Below are 23,860 nucleotides of genomic sequence, written 5' to 3' on the forward strand. Positions count from 1 at the left end.
TCAAGCCATTGTTCCACTACTAAATTGTCTATTCTTCTTACCAGTACACTTGGTACAATCAAAAACCTGATAATAAATTGTTCAAATAAGGCCTTCGAAAAAAGTGGAATTAATTACTTTTGGAGTGTCAAGAACTCGTTTGAAGTACTTGATAAATTGCATGCTTATATTAGTGATTTTGAATCTGTTCAAAGTTTTGATTTTTCTACCCTGTATACCACATTGCCTCACATTCTCATTAGGAAAAATTTCACACACCTAATTAAATGGGCATTTTAAAAAAAGTCAGAATGTGAATATATATGTTCAAACTCATTTAAGCCATTTTTTAGTAGCAATACACAAATAAACTATGTCAATTTGACATGCTTTGATGCTATATATGCCCTTGAATTTTTACTAGATAACATTTTTGTTCACTTTGGAGATTCCGTATATCGTCAGGTTATCGGAATTCCAATGGAGACTAACTGTGCACCACTTATTGCGGACCTGTTTTTGTATTGCAATGAGTTACAGTTTATGACAAAAATCCGCAAAGACCCATCGAAACAACATCTGATAAACAACTTTAATAATAATACTTTTAGATATTTGGATGATAATTTGGCTCTCAATAATGACGACTTCAGTATGTATACTAAAGAAGTTTATCCTGTTGAACTTACTTTAAATAAAGCTAATACTAACAATGACCACTGCCCTTTCCTCGATCTTGATATCTATATCACTAACGGAAAGCTTAATACTAAAATTTATGATTTATAAAAGAGATGATTTTTCATTTCCTTTCGTTAATTATCCATTTTTAGATGGTGAAGTTCCCTTGTCACCATCTTACGGTGTTTATATATCTCAACTTGTACGATTCGCTCGTGTATGTAACAATGTTTAAGATTTTAACGAGAGAAATTTATGTATTACTGAAAAATATTACACCAGGGTTTTTGATATCACAAACTAGTCAAAACATTTACTAAATTTTATCATCGGTATAAGGACATCATTCGTAAATATAGCTCAACATGCAGACTTCTTATACGTTTAGGTATTTCACATCCAATTTTTTATGGAAATATTCTTTATAAAGCACAAAAATGTCAGTATTCACCTCAGAAACTAACAAAACCTTTAAATAGACTTATTAAGAAAGGATATAGTTACGATACTGTTGTCATGTCATTAAAGATTGCATATTTTGGCGTTAATATTGATTCACTTATAGGGTCTTTGCATCGGAACTAAACACATTTATTCAAAAACCAGTTGTTGGCATGACACGGGTTATGTTTTTCTCATATATGTTATGATGGTATGATACTAAACCCCTAACGGGAAGGATTGTGTCTGATATTCATATGATGAAATCATAATCTTTCAATCAGTTTAATTGAAGTCTGTGGCTGGTATGTCAGTTAACTGCTAGTAGTCTGTTGTTATTTATGTATTATTGTCATTTTGTTTATTTTCTTTGATTACATCTTCTGACATCAGACTCAGACTTCTCTTGAACTGAATTTTAAATGTGCGTATTGATATGCGTTTACTTTTCTACATTGGCTAGAGGTATAGGGGGAGGGTTAAGATCTCATAAACCTGTTTAACCCCGTCGCATTTTTGCGCCTGTCCCAAGTCAGGAGCCTCTGGCCTTTGTTAGTCTTGTATTATTTTAATTTTAGTTTCTTGCGTACAATTTGGAAATAAGTATGGCGTTCATTATCACTGAACTAGTATATATTTGTTTAGGGGCCAGCTGAAGGACGCCTCCGGGTGCGGGAATTTCTCGCTACATTGAAGACCTGTTGGTGACCTTCTGCTGTTGTTTTTTCTATGGTCGGGTTGTTGTCTCTTTAACACCTTCCCCATTTCCATTCTCAATTTTACTGTACACGGCGTTTTGTGTGAACACGGCCCAAGTTTAATAGACACCTGTTGTGGTAGGATTAATCGGATGAAAATATAACTCACATGGTCTTCATTTGTTGGAATTTTTGGATTGATATTTTTCTTGCTGATGAATTTAACTATACGCCCCTATTATCTACGGTGTGCTTGGTCTGCTTTCGTATATCTAAAACACATTCTCTCTAAACGTAAAGACCAAATGAGAAATTTGTGTTTATTGTCCAAAAAAGCTTGACGTACGTATTTTACTGATCTACGAGCAAATTAAAGATCGTGTATTGGAACACTAAATATTTACACATAATTGTGGGCCTCACTGTGCCTATTCCGTTATCGTCTTGCACACCCATTTTTCATTTGAACAGGTAGAAGAATAACACAATTTTACCCATAGCACAGTTTCCATTTTCACTACAGTTGTTAGGACACAAGAAGCTTGTAACATATTCCACTAAAGTCTGTGATCCTTCTGTTGTATTTAAAAGATACAATGACTCATTTCGCCTTATTTCTGTCATAACGAAAGTCAGCATAGTACCAATAGTATCAGGAAGAAAAGTTGTATCACCGACAAGCTTTTGAAAAATAAAATTTGATGTCAATTTAAACTTAGAAATGAAAAGAAGATGTGGTATAATTGCCAATAAGACAATTCTTTACAAGTGACTTGATGATACAGACATTATATATTTGTTTAGGGGCCAGCTGAAGGATGCCCCCGGGTGCGGGAATTTCTCGCTACGTTGAAGATATGTTGGAGACCTTCTGCTGTTGTTTTTTTTGGTCGGGTTGTTGTCTCTTTGACACATTCCCCATTTCCATTCTCAAAACTATTAACAACTAAAGGTCACCGTTCGGCTTTCCAAAAGCTCATACCGTATAGTCAGTTTAAAAAAAAATCAAGTTGACAGATGTTAAACAATACAAATTAGAAAACTAACGGCCTTATAGATGTTCAAAAAATCAAATAAAAATCAAATATGTAACACAGCAACAACGATAACCACTGAATTACAAGAAATCTGATTTGGACAGGCTCATACATATGTATACAGAATATGGTTGGGTTCACCCTTTAATCGGGATCCAAACCATCAGACTAACCTGGGACAGTAGTGCAAAAGTACAATTTTAGAACAACCTATAGAAATTATTTTAAAAAAGCTTTACTAATCTGATAAATATAAATTGAAATACATCTTACAAAAACACAGAGTGGACGTGGACGGGTACATTTACATCCCAACAAAATAAAGACAGTAAGTACAGATCTGAGAGTTTTCACAGTAACTGACAGCTAGTTCATCAAGGCCAATAACAACTAATAAAACAATCATCGTCTGATATCTGATGATCAATCAGTACACATCCAACATCCAATAGATTTAGTGTGAAGACTTTATAAACAGTCAGAAAAAAACCCATTCATTTGTGCAATGCAAAGATACAGGTATCGACAGATTATAGATCCATGAAGATGGATATGTATATAACAATAATATTTAGTTTCCTTTTAGAATATTAAAACCAATAAGGGCATTATTCGAAGATTTAATTACAGTGTTGAATTGGTAACTTTTTATAATTAGTCTATTTAAAGGACCGATAAGATTACTAGGATCGTTTCTAAATTTATGGGCACAGTAAACAAAATCTCTGTAAAAATGAGAAATCAAGTTAATCATGTAATATGATTTATGAAAAGCATTACATATAAAAAAGAAGATGTGGTATGATTGCCAATGAGACAACTGTCAGCAAGAAACCATAGGTCACGGTACGGTCTTCAACAATGAGCAAATCCCATACCGCATAGTCAGCTATAAAAGGCGCCGAAATGACAATGAAAAACAATTCAAACGAGAAAACTAACGACTTATTTATATAAAAAAAAAAATGAACGAAAACAAATATGTATCACATAAACAAACGACAACTACCGAATTATGTTTTCTAGAGTGAAATTATTTTGTTTAACTAAATACTAGAAAAAAACAGTTAAAATCTTTTTTGTTTGTGTCTGATTCGTCCAGTTAAAATTCATACCTATGTTCTTACAGTATTGCCATTTGAGTTTGATTTAAAATCTTATTCATTTTTTATACAATAAACTTTACACTATACGTCGTTTGTGTAGTGTTTATAGATATCTTGTTCTTGGATGTTTTGATTAATGAAAATTAAAAAGTTTCATTGGTTTTCTGTCTAATATTTATATTTCTAATCTTTTTACATAAATTTTATGATAACCTTAATATCCAATACGCATGATTCAACAAATTTGGCTACAGATACATCTACCAAGTTGGCCACCTCTGGTGGCAGCGCATTCTGTATTTCGTCCATGCAGGTCTGCCATGCAGTGTTTTCCGTCCAGCCATTTCTAAATGTCTCAGGAATCTATAAATTAAATGAAGAAGTAATTGATCAGCACAAATCCTCTTACTGTTTTTATATACTAATCTTGTATTTCTCACTGTTGTAATGAGCATTCAACAAACATATGACTATTTTCAAATAATACTAAATCGAAAATCTATAATAATTGAAAGTTTTTTTCTATTGACAAATTATTTTCCATTTTTTAAGCTATCTGTAGTAAGTCGTCAGGCCTAATAACATACCGTCACTTCAGTACTAAAAACACTCTCGTCGTATGTAAAACACGGAATATCAATTACGTCATCATCACCACTAAAGGTGCGTTGTACAATTTTGTCGACATAGTTAACAGATCGATTTTTTCCTTGAGATGATGAACATGCAGTAGAAAATGAAGCCATCGTCTCCTCTTCTGGCATGAGTGTTTCTGAACAAAATTCTGTAATATCAGTTAAATTACACTGTACATTATCGACGCAAAACAATTGTTCAGCAATCATTGTCGGATTTATCCTGCAAGCAAAAGTGAAAAGAAGTTAGTAAGGAATTGATGCCTTTGAACTCTTGAGGAAAAAAGAATGAACTTTGAATATAAAACCAAAAAGAGTGGTATCATTGCCAATAAGATGACTCCCAACCATAAACTAAATAAGTCAGAAGCAATCAACTATAGGTCATGGCCTTCAACAATGAACGAATCCCTAAAGCAGCATGTGGCTTAGTTAAAATATTTGTTGGCGCCAAATTCTACTCTAATCTTGGGCAGTGGTATAACAGCACAAGATAAGAACAAACTTATCGGTTCAAAAGGGATGAATTCATCAGAACGATAAAAAGCTCAAAACAACTATCAAATACAGATACAAAGTTCGACAAAACAAAACGAAATATCTCTGATGTTTATAGTTCGAACAAGAAACAACCGGGATGGAAATAATCTGAATTACACATTATAAAAATCATTTCATTGAATTACATTCGTCAAGAAACACAATTATCGTTCTAAAGGGAATTTGAAATTCCAATTGGTTTAGTGCCGATATTGACCCAATATCCTTTCATATGGATCTATAATAATTCATATTGTTTTGAACCAATATATATATATGGTTGCTAAAAGCTTGATAACTTATTGTATCAATAAATGTTCATAAATCGAAATTTTTAAATGATCGTGACCGCCCAAATTTAATCTTGTTACAAAATAATAGCTATACTCGCTGTAAACATTTTTTAACGTTATTTTGCATCTATTTGTTACCATTTATGACTTTATTTAGTAAAAGGAATATGAGTAAAAGGTCAAGGCCATCAATAACTTTGAACATTGACCAAACTATACGTCATTGAATGCCGAACACTTTTTGTCTTATTTTCAACTTCAACTGTAACGGTTTGTGAGATATTGTGATATAAGTTCATTAAAAAAGTATACTTTTTAGATTTGGTCACTATAATTCTGATATGTTTCGCAATGGCTATCAACAAACAAGGTTTCAAGACAATTTGAGACTAAACATGCCGTAACTTGGTTCTTTGTTACAAATAGTTGCTATTAGAAATTAAACATTTACTGGGTTTTGTAATAAAACGAAATACATTATAATAATTCAATGTTCAAACAAAATCGGGAGTAAAACATCTGAATGATAGAATAATAAAAAAATACTAGATACGTTGAACAAATCAATAGCTCTGTTCATATATTTAAGTTTTAATCGACACGTGGGAACAGCCAATGGTGACAACAATCTGTAATTATAATATCTACGCATCTTTCGTATAGAGTGGGCTGAAAACGAAATTGTTTAACATTCATTCGACATACACAGGCAAATTATAATAAACTCACGTGAAATCAATTTTTGTGAGTTTCACGTGATTCTCATGTGAAACTCGTGTGAATTTCACATGAAAATCACGTAAAATTTTTTTCATGTGAAATTCACATGAATTTTTAAAATAGAGTAATTCAAATAACATCTAAATTTTCAAATTTAATTAAAATCATGAAAAATATCAATTTTGTTTTGTAAATTTCACATGAAATTCATGTAAAAAATTTCACATCAGATTCATGTGAATCTCAATTCACGTGAAATTCAAAGGAAAATTTTCACGTGAGTTTTATGTATAAGCATGAAGGAGATGAATCTCACGTGAATTTTGTTCATGTGAATTTCACGTGAGATTGATGTGAAATTCATTTGAGCAAATTTTGCCTGTGTATCATGTAATTCAGTAACTGTTATTTGACTAATATGCCTTCTGCAGTCGTTAAATCAAAAATAGTTCGAAAATTTTACGGGAATCGTCAAATTCTTTACGTTTATAGCCTTGCTGTTCATGAATCGATTCCAGTTCTTGTCCATTCGTTTTTTATGTGTTTTGTTATTTGATTTTGCCATATGATTATGGACTTTCCGATTAGATTTTCAGTATTTTTTTGATTTTACTTTTTTCAATGGTTAGAACTTTATAAATTTAATACTGTTATTGTGTTTTGCTAAACGTTGGTAAGCAACATTATACATTAGTTTTAGATACATGACGGGAAAGGACTGGATTATCCGCAAATCTAAAATAAATCATATTTTCAATCTCAAGGCCACACCAATTTAATTTCTTGTTCTACGGATTTTTGGACTCCAAAATTTGGGGCGAGCGAGCGATTTGAAAATTTCAATAAAAAAATGTTTTTGAGGCGAAGCTTGAAAAGTAAAGGCGAGCGATTATATTTTTTTTTTTTGAAAACATACAATAGTAGGTTTTGACAATATCAAAACTCGATTTATCACTTGTACTTTGACATTTCTTTAATTTCTAAAGTATTTTTTCCCCTGTTTACCAAGAAATAATTAAATCTAGTCTATGTATGTGTGACTGACAATGAGACAATTCTCCATCCAAGTCATAATCAGTTTGGGGACAACCCCTTAATGTTATAAATATCCCTTTTACATGTTTTATGAGGAATCAATATAAGTTATACTATATTTGTTTGTACATTTGTACAAAAGGGCTCATATTTTCTCAAAGAACTATATATCTATCTGGTATTAAATGGTCAAAACATGTCCAAGAATTTTGTAATATTCCTGGACTTTAACCATGTTAAATTAACACATTTTATTATTATTCAAAATAAGTGGACCCCTCTTTTAGAAAAATTTGTTTAAAATATGATGTAACTCTCCTCTTTTTGAGTACAAAATTCTAAGTTTTCAAAGGTTTTGTATAGAAGAACTATACAAATCCTTGGTATTTCTATTTTCTTTTCTACATCGGTAAAATGACCCCTTGTCTGAGGGAGGGTTGTTCTCAACCTGATAATAACAAACACAGGTCAAAGTACGGCCTTTTACATAGGGCTTTGATACAGACCAAACAGCAAGCTATAAAGGACCTCAAAATTATTAGCGTACACAATTCGAACAGGAAAACCAACGATCTAATTTATATATCCAAACGGGAAAATACCAATGAACAACATCAACAAACGATAACTGCTGAACGACAGGCCCCTGAATCAATCAGGACAAATGCATAAACATGCAGCGGCTATGGATAGTTTTGCTTCGCCAGCATACAATATAATTGCAGTAGAAGGCAAATCCTTCAGAAGTTCTTTGTACTTTATTCTAACAACGAACATTTTTGATAGGGAATATAATTAAGGGGGAAAGAAACCAATTTTTTGTTCTTAACAGGTATTTCCGCTGTTATACATTTATTTCGGAGCACTCCCACTTTGGATAAATAGGTTTCATGCTGAAACAAATATTCTCACAGATATTTACACAGTGTGTTGGGGTGCTTTTATGTTTAAAATCGTTATAGACCTATACAGTTTAGACTGTGATTTTAAAAACAAATGTTGATATCTTTTTATAATATTAAAAAAAAAACGGTGCGGGAAATGGACATGATTACATTTCCGGATGCGGGAAGCGGGAATATATAAAAAAAAAATCTGTTTTGAAAAAAATAGGTGCGGGCAGGTCCGTCGAACAGGGAATCAAATTGGTGTGGCCTAAGCTAAGGGAAGTTATTTGATCAAAAGGGACAAAGTCACGTGGTGCAAATCATTTGAATATAGTACCTTTGATTTTGCCATATGCTTAAACTTTATGATTGTTTTTTTTTAAATGGTTGTTCTTCATATTGTATTATACCTTAATTTCGTCTGTTTAAGTAACCAGATAAATTTGGCTTTGGGTTTTTATTAAGGTCATAGAAAAGAGATATGGAAAATGCATTAAAGTAATGTTAGAAGAGAATAACAGGTTGGTAATTTTTTTTGGACATTTTTACGGGATTATTCATGCCTATGTTTGCTAAACAGACAAACTAGGGAATAGGACAAAATCGCTTAATGTATTAATCAGACAATATTTATGGTTTAAAAAAAGTTATAAAACTGAACAAACATTTCGCTTGTGAATAATCCAATCGGTAAACCTAAATTTGTACTTGTGACGGTGATCATAAAATGGATGTATTACAGATTTCAATAGACCGTTTCATTCGCCTACTAAAGCAGTTTGTGTCAGAAGCAAACCACTGCTTATAAAGTCCGCATAATGTGAACATGCACATGCGTTAGGTACCAGTTGAGGAATGTTTTTTTCACAATAAGATTTGACATACGGTTTTAATGCAGAGAAAATGGAGGACGACAATGGAAACGCTAAAATCCTCATGATTATCATGGAACCAAGTATGTTTGTTGAAGTCATCTACCTGCAATTGTATATATAAAAGTCGTCGGTAGGACACTTTATGAACCTCATTAGCAGAGGTGTGTGTACTCCTTGCAAAAAAACTGGCATAAAAAAGTATGCGATAAATACCGAACTACATGACAAATTAAAAAAAAACCTAACATATAATGTGTTCATGTCAACACCAAAGTGCTGACTACTTTGCTGGTGATGACCTCGGGGACAAAACATTCACCAGAAGTGGCATCGACTAAGTGGTGTGAATCGTTATGAAAGGTACCAGACTTATAATTTAATACGCCAGACGCGCGTTTTGTCTACACAAGACTCATCAGTGACGCTCAGATCAAAATAGCATGAATCCAAACAAATAAAAAGTTGAAGAGCACTAAAGATTGATTGATTGTTGGGTGCGTAACGTCCAGTGGCAAATATTTAATGCATGTTCAGGACGAGAACAAGTTAACAATAAATACAATGGGTAGGTCTTGTCATAATAGAGGCCATTTGGGATGATAGTCGGGGAACTTTGGATGCCAATGGAAAGTGATGGTATATTGGATAGGGACAGACAATTTGCCTTGCAACAGGTCACCTACGGACCCCTCATGGAGTTGTTGCAAGGGTAATTAACGTGCAAAGATTGTGGCACTCTCTAACCACGAGACATCGGATTTAACGTCCCCATTCTGACCGGACATGGCAGCGAAGAGCATTGAGGACCTAACATTCCAAATAGTTGTACCAAATACGACTAAGGTAATCCATGTCTGTGATAAGAAAATCCTTAGTATTTCAAAAATTTCATTCTTTAGAAACAGCTAATTTATTTATAAAAAAAACAAAACATATATTGATATTTATGTCAACACTGAAGTGCTGAATACTGGGCTGGTGATACCCTCAAGGACGAAACGTCTATCAGCAGTGGTATCGACCCAGTGGTTAAATAGTTTCTTGATAAATATCGATTCTTTGAAAAAACGATTCTTTGATAAATATCTTTAAATGTACTGGTATCCAACAGTTACTGTTTAAGCATAATATATTTATTGTATATATTTGTTATATTGTACAGAACTATATAACAGCTGTCATCTTGAATTTTTATATAATGTACTTTTTCGGAGAGGATTATGTTCAGTTTTTATTTCTTGTATTCAATAGTATTGTTTATTTAGACAATCAAATATATTTAAACTGATCTAAAACATTCAATGATATGATAGCATAACTGAAGATAAATCCTATATTGTAACAAAATTCCCACTAATAAAAAAAAACCCAGGTCATTACTTCATACTTCGCGTAACGAATAAATGAAAAGAGAGAAATATAAGAAAATCATAGGTTCAGTGATCAAATACTCTTAAAATGAACCGAAAACAAATCACAAATGATAAAATGAAGGGGTTTCAATTTTTTTTCTCTGTGCATACACAACAAAATAATACCTCCAGGAATCTGCAAATTCCTGGTCGTTGTTAATCGGTCCATTTTGACGATGAGTAAAATCATCTGACTGGTCTTTTGTTGTACTAGGAACACCACACAAACCTCTTGCTCTATTGATATCACAAATAGATGGCTTTATTGCAATCATTGATATAAACTTTGACCGTCGTGATATCGTAAAATTGATTTCTGTTCCGATAGGCAAAGTTATCTACAAAGTAAAAATAACTTCAAGTATTTATACAAGTCTGTTAGTACATTTCTCTAATTTACCTAATTTATCATTTTCCTGACCTGTTTATTATTTTTATTCAATCAACTTGTGGTTCGTTTGATCTCTTTTCGTCATAGGTCAAAATTCGATTATGACATCAAACTATCTTGCTTTCCGCATGCCAAACCTCCCTCTTTTATAACCATGTGAAATATTACATTAAAATGACAACGCAACACCACAGGACTACAATATAGATAAATTGGAGAACACAATTGACAAAGAAACACACGAACAACAGCCAACAAAAGGCAACAAGTTTAAAATTTTAATACGCCAGAAGTGCATTTTGTCCACACAAGATATATTAGTGACGCCCAGATACAAAAGTTTGAAAGCCGAAACAAGCACAAAGTCGAACAGCATCGAGGACCAAAAGATAAAAAAAAAGTTGTGCCAAAAACGGCCAGGGTTTCTGTTAGTTACTAGAACATCCCTAGTATAAAGAATAATTTATACTTTTGCAAACAGTAAATTTATAAAATTATTATACAAAAGATGTACATAAAGAAGGATTCAAATTGTCTGTATATCGTCTTTAAATCATTATAGAAACAGTTTCCACCACCAAGTTTCGTGCAATACGTTATTTATCCACTCTCGGTAGTTAAATTTTAGATAATTTAAACGCTAGGCGGGCCTCGCGTTTTAAATTTGTAAATTTAACTGATCGAGTGGATGATACATATCGTAGAACACCTGGTACAGTTGTAGAATCTGTAGGTACATGAAATAGAAAAAAACAATAGCAAAAAGTTTAAGAAAATTATTGATGTTTTAATTTTGAAACAATAAATCTTATGAAACAAAGAGCAAAGTCCTGCTTAAACTGGTTTTCTACTCTGGTAACATGCTAACTCATCCGAGGAATTGTGTATCCACTTCCCTTACTATGCACCAACACTGTTTTTATTCTGTCATTTCACATTTACGCTGCAATTTATATTTATTTAAATGGAATTTGTTATGAATGAAATCAAAAGGGGGTAAAAAAGCAGTTGCAATGTTAACTTTGCTTGCAAACAAACTGTTTACCAGGGGAAAAAAGTATAGGTGAAAATGCCAAACCCCAAGGTGAATTTAAAACAGATAAATACAAGCAGATATGTGTACAAACATTATGAAAGTCTTCTATAGATAAATATGCTCTTAAAATGTACAACATTTCTTTGGAAATAATGAATTTTCAAAACAGTTTCGGGTTTAAGAGAAAAAAGCGTCATTTTTGCGTATTTTCATCAAAAGGTCTATGTACTCGTGTTCAGATTATATCAATTTAAATAATTAAAAACAGTCGGGAAATGCATCTTTCCTCGATATGTCACAGTTTAATATCGCGAAATAACATTTTACGCTAGCAACGTCATTACCTCGCCTGTAACTGTATTGCATGTATTCAACGGAACGAGTGAAATACAACCGTCATATTCCTGATTAAGTACAAAAAAATGGGGGGGGGGGGGGTTTAAATCTAGCAATTTTAAATAAAAAATCAAAAACATATTTGTAGTATAGTATATTGACAAAGACGCCAATAAAAAACTACAAGGGCAAAAAACAATGGAAACATCACTGTGAAAAAAACCTTTGGCTACCAAATCGGATCACAGGTTCTATCTGCACCAAAAACGTCCAAAGTCAAATTCCGATAGATTGAGACATTAAACTGAGTCACGTCAAAAGTCATATATACATGCACGTTTAAAATACGGGTATTACATATAATTTTTGCGTGGATCGGTATTTATACACCGCGCCATTTTGTTATAGAGCTATTGTGCTTTGCTTTTTCTTAGTATTTTTTTCTGTCGATTTTGATGATGTGCTTTGTCTATAGATTGTTTAAATGCCATTTTGTTTACCTTGTTGACCTTGTCTATTTTAATAGTGATTAAAATAAAAACATAAAAGTGACTGCTGCATCTCAATTGTTTAGCCTTTTACCTATTATGTCGGTATGTTAAGCTCAAACATAGTTGGCAATATAATGGAATTATTTGCGACTGTCATACAAGTGAGAGAATAAGGTAGCTTAAAAACAGGTTTAATCCAACTTCTTTACATTCGAAAATACCAATACGAAGTCCGAAATATGACAGCTGTATTCATTCCATTTGATGTGTTTGATCTTTTGATTTTACCATTTGATAATGATTTTTTTTATTGGTATAAATATTGATTTTGTTATCAATAGATTAAAAGCAAACTAAATATTACTAGTATGTTATATACATATACCTATTTGTGAACTGCAATCTGTCGATACCTGTATTCTTGGTATTGCACAAGGTCATGTTTTTCTATGGCTGTTTATGACTTCTTTACACTAAATCCATTGGATGTTGGATGTGTACGGATTGATAATTTAGTCTTTAATGAATGATTTTTTTCATTTGTTGTTAGAGGTTTTGAAGAATCTGTCAGTTAACTGAGAGTACTCTCAGATCTGTACCTAGTGCCTTTTTTGTTGATGGAATGTACAAGTCACCGTCCATTGTATTTGTGTCCATTTGATGAGTTAAGCCTTTTTCAACTGATTTTTACAGTTCGTACTTATATTGTACTGTTATACCACGGTCCAAGGTAAGGGAGAGGGTTGGGATGCCGTTAACATGTTTTAACCCACCAAATTGGAGTTCTGTATTTTGTCATAAATTACTTCATTTATTTTGTCTGTGTTTATAATAAAAAGGTCGACAATAGTTTTTTTCTTATATATTTTGACACATTACAATTATAGTACATCCCGACACTTGAATTAATACTTTTACTGTTTATTTTGTAACAAACCTTGTAACTATTTCTATTATGTTCTATCACTAAATCCTTGTCATGACATCTTAGAAGCTTAGTAATAGGTTCTGGAAGTAAATGCTTCTCTGTTCTTGAAATTGTTTGGCACGTCCGTAAGACAAACAAAGAATCGCGACTTCTTACAGCTATACCACAATGACACGATGATCCAGCCCATCCAAAACCACAGTTCGTAAATAAAGCATGCACCTGATGCATAGCAGAAAAAAATAATTGGTTTCAAACGGAAATAAAAAAAATCGTATTGATAGTGTCAGAAAAAGCTTCTAAACATTACATTGTTACTGATATTTTAAAATATTCGAAAGCGCTAACTCTTATCTTATACACATTGACCAATCAAAAAGGTCTTGAGGAATGATCTCCTTTTTATCTATAGTTCGTGTAAAATTTAATGAACTATTTCATTTGTCTACTAATAATGATAATATTGTATATATAATTACATTGTAATATGGATACAACTTCAAGTATTGTTTACTCGTGTCTCATCTTTTTTGCTTACATTCACCCAATACAATATGTTCGAGCTGACAAATGTTAATTTCAGTATACAAATTATTATCTATTATTTTTGCTTGACTGCATCGTAAATAAAATCTGAAATAACTAAATAAAATATAGTTGTGAATTACTCGTTTGTAATATTAGTACATACCGAATAAGGACCTTTGTCATTCTTGTACATTACAAATTCCCCAACGTTCATATAATGATACAATCTCCCGTCAAAAGTAGTTATATGGGGGTCGTTGTAAGACATACATTGTCTGTCAATAAGTACATAATCCTTGTCTATAACTGTGACCTGAAATTATAGACTTTATTTACAAATAATTTAATTTTTGATGATGCTGTTTTGTTTATCAGCTCATAGACATAATTTTGTCATGTGACCGTGACGTCATCAACGTTTTTTATGGTTTAAACCGATTTAAAACGCAATTTGAAATTAAATTATAAGAAATGATTGTAATATTTTTTCTGTCTATTCGAAATAACTACGCAGGTTATTGTGTGCACCACATTTTTTATGTTATTTCTTCATAGACAGAAAAAATATTACAGTCATTCCTTAATTAACACATACTTTTGATTATTATAATTTTGGGAAATAATACGGAAATACTTGCACGTCTGTGCTTATTTATTTGTCAAAAATGGAAAATTATCATTAAAATATTCAACCTATATTAACCATTATATCTGGAACTTGTACATCTCTCCAAATATAATTTGACTCCGATACTGCTAATGTAGATATCTTGAGAATTGTTGATCGATCATGAAAGTTATAAATTGAGTCACTTAATCCGTGCACACGCAGTATTGTCTCATTTTCCCAATTTAGACTTTTTATACTTAAACCACAAAATTGAGCTTCAAAAACTATATCTGCTTTCACAATGTTGCTATTGCGTGATACTGAAGTTTGGTCAGCCATTTGTTGAAAAATGTAAAAATTCTGTTCACAGTTTGTCTTCACGGCGTCATGTGATGGTATACATCCAACGGGCGCTGTTGACGTAAAGGTAATGTCGATTGATTCTCCCTCATTCACAGTATATTCATATTTCGCTGGCTAAATTGGAAACAAATAAAGAAGATGTTGTCGTGAAATAATATGCACAAATGATTATTCTTATTGTTGAACAGCTGAAAAAATAATAAGAATAACTCTCATTGAAAGTAAACTTGAGCTATTAAACTTGATTATGTATACTGCTAGTAGAATTTAATATATTGCACTGTTTATTTCAATAAATATTAATGTATTATTTGGATGGAGAGTTGTCTCATTGGCACTCACCCCACATCTACCTATATCCATTATAAATTGTATATAATATTTGTATTAGGTCGATACAAGGATATACTGACCTGAAAGAAGTATATTGACTGAAGACGAAGTCCGAGGTCGATATACTTTTTTGGGTTGATATATCATGTATTGACCTCATAAATAGGCTATAATTGTTATATTATTAATTTCTAACAATATTTGTGCCAAGATCGTCATATGAGTTTTATGAAAATTTTATAGATATCATATTGTTTCCTTGACAATAACAACATATTAGTTGCTATTTCATTTATCTTTTGTATGTTTTTTTTTTTTACATCTTATGTATTTGAAGTGTTTTTCTTCAAATGATCGATCATAGATATTTTTTTATAAAACTTTTAACAATATCATGAAATTTATTACATGACTTCACAAATTATATCGGTTTTTAGGTTTTTTAAAATAACCGTGCAATATGGGTTTTGCTATGCAATATGCTTTTTCTATCCGCCGTTTTCTATCTACCTTCGAAATTATAGTTTAACATGTGACTATCCCTGAACGAATCAAATTAGTTAAAATATACGAAAAAATGATATTATTCGGTATCAACATACTCTTTTCGATTACAAAGAATGACAATAAATTTTACAAATGAAATTATTTTCTAACATAGGTTATCTAGAAAGATTTAGGGGTATTTGGCACAATTTTTCGGCTTTATTTTTTGAAATTTTCTTTCAACTTTATTTGGTTCGGCCTACCAACTATTTTGAATCGAGTGCATCACATTTGTTTTGAACAGACGAAACGTTCAATCGACTAAATTATCACGATCGTAAGCCTTATATCTTCAATGAGATTTTACAATTGCTTATAATAATTGTCATTGAGACAATATTTAGCAAAAATCGCTGTCCAGCAAAATCATGATACAACAGTTTGTGAATATTTAATTTAGTTGTTCGTTAGTTTCTTTGATGATTTAACTTTGTCAATAACATAAATGCGACAATCCAGAGGTACCGATGTAAGAATCTATGTATAAGTTTTATAAGGTTTAGTTGCAAACGAAAAGTAAAACGTCACTTACAAAGATCCCAGCTTTATATGGTTGACTATAGAGAAGCGATCCAGGTGCTGAATCTATTGAATATCTCATACGAATAGTGCATTTCAACTGTATAAAACAAGAAGTCAGTACTTAGTCATTGTTAAATATCATCTTGGTATTCGACAGTTTGGTCTGATATATTGTATGGACAACTATATGTTGTTGAAGACTGTATGTTGCCCTCAAGATATCCTTAATATGTTTGTGTCGTTGTTTTACTTAAACCTTATTCTCTTTGAATTATTACACATATCATTTGATTACAGATACACATATAACATCATGACATAATAACATGTAGTGCTTTGCATAATTTCAAAATGTTATTAACATACACTATAACAATATATCATTTTACCAGACCACGGTTTGCGGAAGTAGTCAAGAAGACAATATTATGTTTTTCAGGGGTTGACAGGATACACGTGATCGTTGTTAGTTTCAACTTCAATATTATTATGCAAGCAGATGTAATAAACAATGATTTCATACATTATATTTTTTTGTTTACACTCTATATAGGGCTTTATTTATGATCTTATTCCAGAGTACACAATTCTTATTCTACATATTTCACCTTCATCAAAATTAGGAAATCTGTTTGGTCGTCCCATTTTGTTGTAGGGATGTTTAGATTAAGTGTCGAGTTAATATGTATATTATTTTGTGTTGTCTGCGAGAAACAAATCATTTTTCTGATCTAGTAACTAAATTCAAAACCAATTTAGATAATGTTAACATATATATTTTATTGAACTGTGTAAATTAATCGGAATGCGAATGACAACATGCACCTACAATTCTTTTGTGTGTTTCCCGTTTCGGTAACACATGACATTTGCGCGGGAACTTCTTACTTGGATTATTGAAACATGTGATTTTTGGAGGTAATGTGATATTTATTATCAGGTTTGTACACATTAAGTCTCTGGTCAGTGGCGGATCTAGGGGAGGGGGGATTCCGGAGTTTGAACCTCCCTTTTTTGTTGACGATCAATTCATTTGGATAGGGATATCAGTTGGAACTGACCCTTTATCCTGGGTTAGGATCCCCTTTTAAAAATGGCTGGATCTGTCTCAGCTAGTCAAGTCAGAACCGAAACACATTAATGGCAGATCTAGCCATTTTGAAAGGGGGGTCCAACCATGTCCCCTTTCAAATGCATTGATCACCCCACAAAAGGAGCGATTCCAACCGGGAACCCTCCTGCTGGATCCGCCACTGCACACTACTCGGACCTATGTTATTTAGTGAGTGATGCGAAAAAACTCAATTTACATTAGGTCCCCCTTTTTGAAAAATTACTAAATCCGCCTCTGCTTATCCTGGGTGAGGCTCCCCTTTTAAAAAATGGTTGGATCTGTCTCAGTTACTCTAATCTAAACTGAAACACATCAGTGGCGGATCCAGCCATTTTGTGAAAAGGGGGGGTCCAACCATGTGCCCATTCAAATGCATTGATCACCCCAAAAAAGGGGCGGTTCCAACTGAAAACCCTCCCCTGGATCAGCCACTGCATATTACTTGGACCTATGTTAGTTCGTTACATGTAATTACTTAAGTGATGCGAAAACAACTCAATTTACTAATAAACTTCCTTATTAAAGAAACTTATATAAAAGTAAACATGTTCATTATATTTTGCTGTGTGAAATTGCTTATGCGGGAAAGACCCATTACAACCCGACCATAGAGGAGACAACAGCTGAAGGCCACCAATGGGTCTTCAATGCAGCGAGAACCTCCCACACCCAGAGGCGTCACATATAGGTCACGGAAATTCCAAAATATGGCATCAGTAAGGAGAGTTGTACAAATAATGTAAATACACAGAACCCCCATCCAATTCATCTTTAACTAAAAGTATTCATCATTTTCTATTTTATATGTACTAACAATATTCCATTTTTCTATAATTTGGATTGAAATGTGCAAAAATCTGAGTTAGAATAGGTCGAATGCCCGAAATAAACATTCCCTGATTGGTTGAAGCACTGTGGTGCCGATGTAAAGCATAGCAAGCCTCGATATAAAGCACACGCTTCACAGGAATAATTGAGGAGAGTTTTACAAATAATGTGAATACACAGACCCTCAATCCAATTTATGTATTGCTAAAAATAATCAAGTGTTCATCATTTTCTGTTTTAATTCTGCTAACAACATTCTATTTTTTCTATAATTCCATTTGAAATATGTGAAACCCCGCAATGAAAATAGGTCGCCTCAATGATGTAAAAGCAACCCAAAAAATTTCCGTTAATATGTTAACATCTTCAACTTCGACCCTGGGTTCAAAGGGTTAATAAACCGATTCACAAATAGAGATATCCTTTCGCTCAAGTGAAGTACAGCTGTATACAGGCAACTTCGTTAACAAAAATATATACACACTTTATCAGTAATATATTGTCATGCTTCTGCATATCCAGGTTTTTTTGTATGCTGAACTTCAGTCAAATTCAATTCTATACAAACTTTATTACATCAAGCAATAGGAGTAAGAATATTTTTTGCGCCAATTTAACCGTGACCAGCATCATCGTCAGTATCAAAATTGTTTATCGTAATCATTGTGAAATTTCACTGACATAGGGTTTATTAATATAGAGTAATTTTGGTAAGTATGGCTTATTTATGTTAAAGTTCTCCAGATGTGCTTCTCTAGACATCTTTGACAGTCAGTTTAATCCCATTTATCTCAATATTATCCCCGATGACAGAAATGTCAACCCGACCTATTCGTGTCAAAAGTGAAAATCTAATCTTTTTGATGAACTAATTTCTTCTAAAAATAAACATGCATTATTTCTGTATTATTTGATAACCAATCACATTTGCGTTGCATGATAATGGGTACTGTTTGAGCGAACTGTCTAGTGTACTGCAAGATCGATGCAAATTGTGACGTCAGTGAGTGATCACGTGACATTATTATTTGTAAACAAACCAGCTCCTCATGTAACACGTGTCTCAGTCTGAACTATACATTCAAAGTGCAATCAATCTTTCAATCGCTATTTTATGATATTTTTGTGTCTGTTTTTTGGTTTGCATATCAGTAGTCGAAGTAAACTCAAGGTTATATATAAAATTATTTGTCTCTTTTCGTCTGTAGTACATGCGTTTGAGGTCCGGTTTAAATTGTACGCATGAAATCTCTAGTCTAAAATAGCTAGTGATAGAACCTTGACCAGATAAGCAACTGTCTAGGGCCAAGTAAGGAAGGTGAAAAAAAAAACAGTGTTGGTACTATTACGCAGAACCATAAACAGATGCATAGACAGACCCAGGGGGTGGCAGTGGCGGATCCAGAACTTTTCATAAGGTGGGGCCCTCTCCAGTCATGCTTCAGTGATTCCCTATATAATCAACAAAATTTTTCCAACGAAAAGGGGGGGGGGGAGGGGTCTGCCCCCTAGATCCTCCTATTGGTGGGAAAAATTTAGTTGATTATATAGGAAATCATCAAAGCTTGACAGGAGTGGGCAGCCCTTTGGAAAGTCAGAGGCCACCCCTTTATGAAAAGTGCTGAAAAGCCACTGAGATTTGCAGGTTTTCTTTGTAAAGATACCTTTAAATATCAACAACTCTGACTGAGTACACAATTTGATTCATTTTAGCTCATTAGCTAGGCTCACTCGCTAAAAATATTCATTGCGGCTCACTGGCAAATATCTTACGATACTCATGTGTAGAAAAACTGATAATCTATACATGTGTGTGAGGAGTAGTTAGCTTAAATATAGCTAAATTTGGAAAATTTGAAAATGACTTGGGGAATGAAGATGTAGTAAAGACCGAATATCAGTTTTGGTCTTATATATGTAGTACTTTAAAATTTTAGTCTTACATGTATATATGTGTACAAATATATCACTGTTTCAGTGGCAATGGTAAGTAGACACTGAAAAGTCTTGGATAACATTTTATAGTTTTGAATGTTTCTTCATCAGTTGACTTAAATTAGGTGGAGCCAGGAGGTGTGTTCTTATTTCCAACAGAGGAGCGCTCAACCTATATCAATTTGTGCATGAAGCAAATTGATAGTTGCTAGATACTGAATGATTATACCACAAGAAAGTTTTAACCTGTGCATACTTAAAATACGATAAAAAAAAAAACATGTCTTTTTCAGGACTTCTGATCCAACCATGTAGTATGGCATTTTATTGAGATATGGTTTTGGTCAATGGATGTTCATGAAGAACCTGCAGCCAGTACAAAGTATATCACTGGATTTAGCTCTTTGTCTAAGTGTATTATTTAAGTACTTTGCTTTGAGCTCAGTTCATTGTTATGCAATTCATTCTTTGTGAAAAAAAGATTTGACAGACAACTCTCATGTACAAGGATTTGTCAAAGTAGTATCACCTCTTTCTTCAATGTAAGTAATAGGGAGATAAAAAGCATATATCGATTTGAACCAAACCATTATATGTCCTTTGAACAAATTTTATAAAAAGAACAAATTTACCCGACAATGCTACTCCCGCTACTAGCAATATGATGCTAGGTTGTTTTAATACATCTGTACTGCCTACTGATGACTTGGTCCTGAGTGTAAATGGTCATTCGATTATGTTTAAAAAAAATTATAAGGCCTATCTGGCCTAATTGATTTCTAAAACTATGTTTCATTGTACATGTTCAACATTTTTCATTCAATTGTTTATTTCTAATAAATTTGTGTGAATTAACATTGTAACAGTAAATGTTAATTACTACACTTTCATACCACAACAAATACTGTACATGTATTTGTGGTACATGTATCACTTATATTTGTATCTATATAACAAACAAAAATGAAAAGAGAATAATTTTGCAATACCTTTTGAATACTATAACTTTTTAGATATTTAGACATATTAAGACTTATTAAGTAGATGTTGATAATATCCACTTGACATGCTTGAAATTCTATTAGATTACTTTTAAAGCATTTTTGAGTCTTTAAAGCATGCTCAAAAAAGTTCTTTTGGTGAAATCATTTTCATATTTGTCAATTTTTTTTTGCTTCGACCAGCTTTGGAGGAAATATTATCAAAGAATTGATAAAAATCAGCACAGAAGTTTACTTCCTACCTCATCTAGCCCCTAGCATCTTGTCAGGCATTGTCATTACTAAAAACCAATAAATGTATTCTAATCTGAGGAACAATTCGACCTTTTAACAATTTTTTTTACTAATGATACTGACGATCTTCCACAAAGTAATATAAATAGAACCATACAAATAGTAAGCAAATACATATAAAAAAAGATGTGGTATGATTGCCAATGAGATACTTCTCCACAAGAGACCAAAATGACACAGAAATTAACAACTACAGGTCACCGTAAGGCCATCAACAATGAGCAAAGCCAATTCCGCATAATCATCTATAAAAGGCCCTGAAATGACAATGTAAAACAATTTAAACGGGAAGACTAACAGCCTTATTTATGTACAAAAAATAAATGAAAACGAATATGTAACACATAAACAAACGACAACCACTGAATTACAGGCTCCTTATATCATGTTCACAAATCTAGATATCATCTCCCATTTACAAAAAAAAAAACACATGAAAATATGAACCTAGAAAAATGTATTATGTGTTGCTCTCCTAGCTACAAAATGTATCCAAAATCAAAGATGTGGAACATATTCTATCATAATCATTTGGTAACTAATGCAATTAATGTCTCTTCCATGCCCGTCTTGAACATAAATACTAAATAATAAATAAACAACACTCCTAATGCTCAGATTGTTTGTCATCGTGCAACACAACTAATAACACCATATAGGAAAAACATAGAACTCCTTTTGTCATAAGACACTGTCAAACATCCAAACATACTATCCACACTCATATGTGTCCACACTTGTTTTGATATTAAAATACTAAATGCATATTTGAAATTATACACAATACTATTATAGTATTAAGCCAAATACCTCCATATTCATCTTGAATTGGCTGGTCCAGTCTGTATCCCTCAGAACCGTAGAATTTATATTTGAAAACGGTACATTTAGATGATGTTTTACAATATCTCCATTTATGTACCAGTCGACGTCATAAACGTAGTTGCCTTCCGATATATCACCAAATGAACATCGAAATACTGGTAAAAGGCTTGAATATGACTGGTTTCCATATATTGGTATTTGAAAGTTTTGTTCTTCTATCAGCTCAGCCTCAACATGTACTAGTACAATTTCTGTAGGAAAGTTATCTATTAAAGGAGATGGGTTTTGCTTTAAATTAATTTGAAACAAACAACATTGTCTTCATTCGATTACATTAACCAGGGATATGCAAAACGAACGAAACAGATAACAAGGTACTCGATCAGTCCTTTTAAAAATAGTTTATTATATACTGACAATGTAGTAGTATTACAGATAAATTGTATGTGTGATTACTACCAGTCAACGGTAATAATGCTGTTTCATCGAAACACGTGTCTGGCGTATACAATTTTTATAGTAGTATCTATGATGAGTTCAAAATATAATAAGTGTCTTTCGGTAAAGTATTTTTTTTTACCACAAACGTATACAAGCTACACGAGTATTACTGGTGAAATTTCGACAATTTAGGTACAATTGAATACACATGGAAGTGTCTTGATATGTCATAAAATGCAGCTAAAAACTAACACATTGGTAAAAAAAACTTAATTCAGTTGTTTTTCGGTGGAAATTTAATTTAATTTCATAAATGTATCTTTTTGTAACAGCGTTCAAATTAAGTTAAGATTTATGCGCTATGGGAATTAGAAAAAATAAAGTTTAAAAACTTACACTTGCACCCTGGATAATATCCAGTATCAGAGGACATTTCATCAGGACAAACAACTGGGCCATTACCTAGATATGTAGAATTTCATTAACATACAGTTTGCTTTCGCAAGCAGATATTTTCTTATAATACATGTTTGTACATGTGTCATTTTGTAAACATCTTTTAATTAAATACATGTATTATATATTTCTCTCTATGCAAGTGACAATAAAACAATAGATAGTTCTAAAAATCGATACGATAAGTCAGAGTGTTCATTACTAAACAAATACCTAAATCAAGGTGTACTTTTTTCAATCGATAACTTTTGGAACTGAACCAACGGTTTTTAATTGCAATGTTGGATTTTTCTCTTAGCAACTTATTTTTCATGCTTTTGTAAAGTATTTTTAGTATTTTTGTGATTTTACTTTTTCAATAGCAATATACCGTTGTTCAAAAGTAATGAATAAATCTAAGCCACTTGTATAAACGAGAACTGCTTATTTATATAGGTGCACGATAGTTAATCTCTAGTCTAAGATGGGTTTCTGTAACATCATTATTTTCTGTAACATCTATTGTATTTTTCGTTAATTGAGACAGTTTGCTTTGCTTCTTTG

General features: G+C 32.5%; 1 protein-coding gene across 1 annotated transcript in view; it reads right to left on the reverse strand.

Moving 5' to 3' along the window:
* The window catches only part of LOC143064464 (uncharacterized), a 39,605-nt gene extending 16,295 nt beyond the window's left edge, over positions 1-23,310 (reverse strand). Inside the window, exons 1-10 of the mRNA XM_076237306.1 lie at positions 23,258-23,310; positions 22,406-22,686; positions 16,434-16,520; positions 14,753-15,136; positions 14,213-14,362; positions 13,531-13,743; positions 10,466-10,677; positions 4,530-4,800; positions 4,156-4,305; positions 2,294-2,480 (exon numbers count right to left, since the gene is read on the reverse strand). Of these exons, the coding sequence (XP_076093421.1) occupies positions 2,294-2,480; positions 4,156-4,305; positions 4,530-4,800; positions 10,466-10,677; positions 13,531-13,743; positions 14,213-14,362; positions 14,753-15,136; positions 16,434-16,520; positions 22,406-22,686; positions 23,258-23,294 (1,972 nt within the window). The 5' untranslated portion in view covers positions 23,295-23,310. The remainder of the gene's footprint in view (positions 1-2,293; positions 2,481-4,155; positions 4,306-4,529; positions 4,801-10,465; positions 10,678-13,530; positions 13,744-14,212; positions 14,363-14,752; positions 15,137-16,433; positions 16,521-22,405; positions 22,687-23,257) is intronic.
* Between the last annotated feature and the right edge of the window lie 550 nt (positions 23,311-23,860).

The sequence above is a fragment of the Mytilus galloprovincialis genome, chromosome 1, assembly GCF_965363235.1.
Source record: "Mytilus galloprovincialis chromosome 1, xbMytGall1.hap1.1, whole genome shotgun sequence".
NCBI lineage: Eukaryota > Metazoa > Mollusca > Bivalvia > Mytilida > Mytilidae > Mytilus > Mytilus galloprovincialis.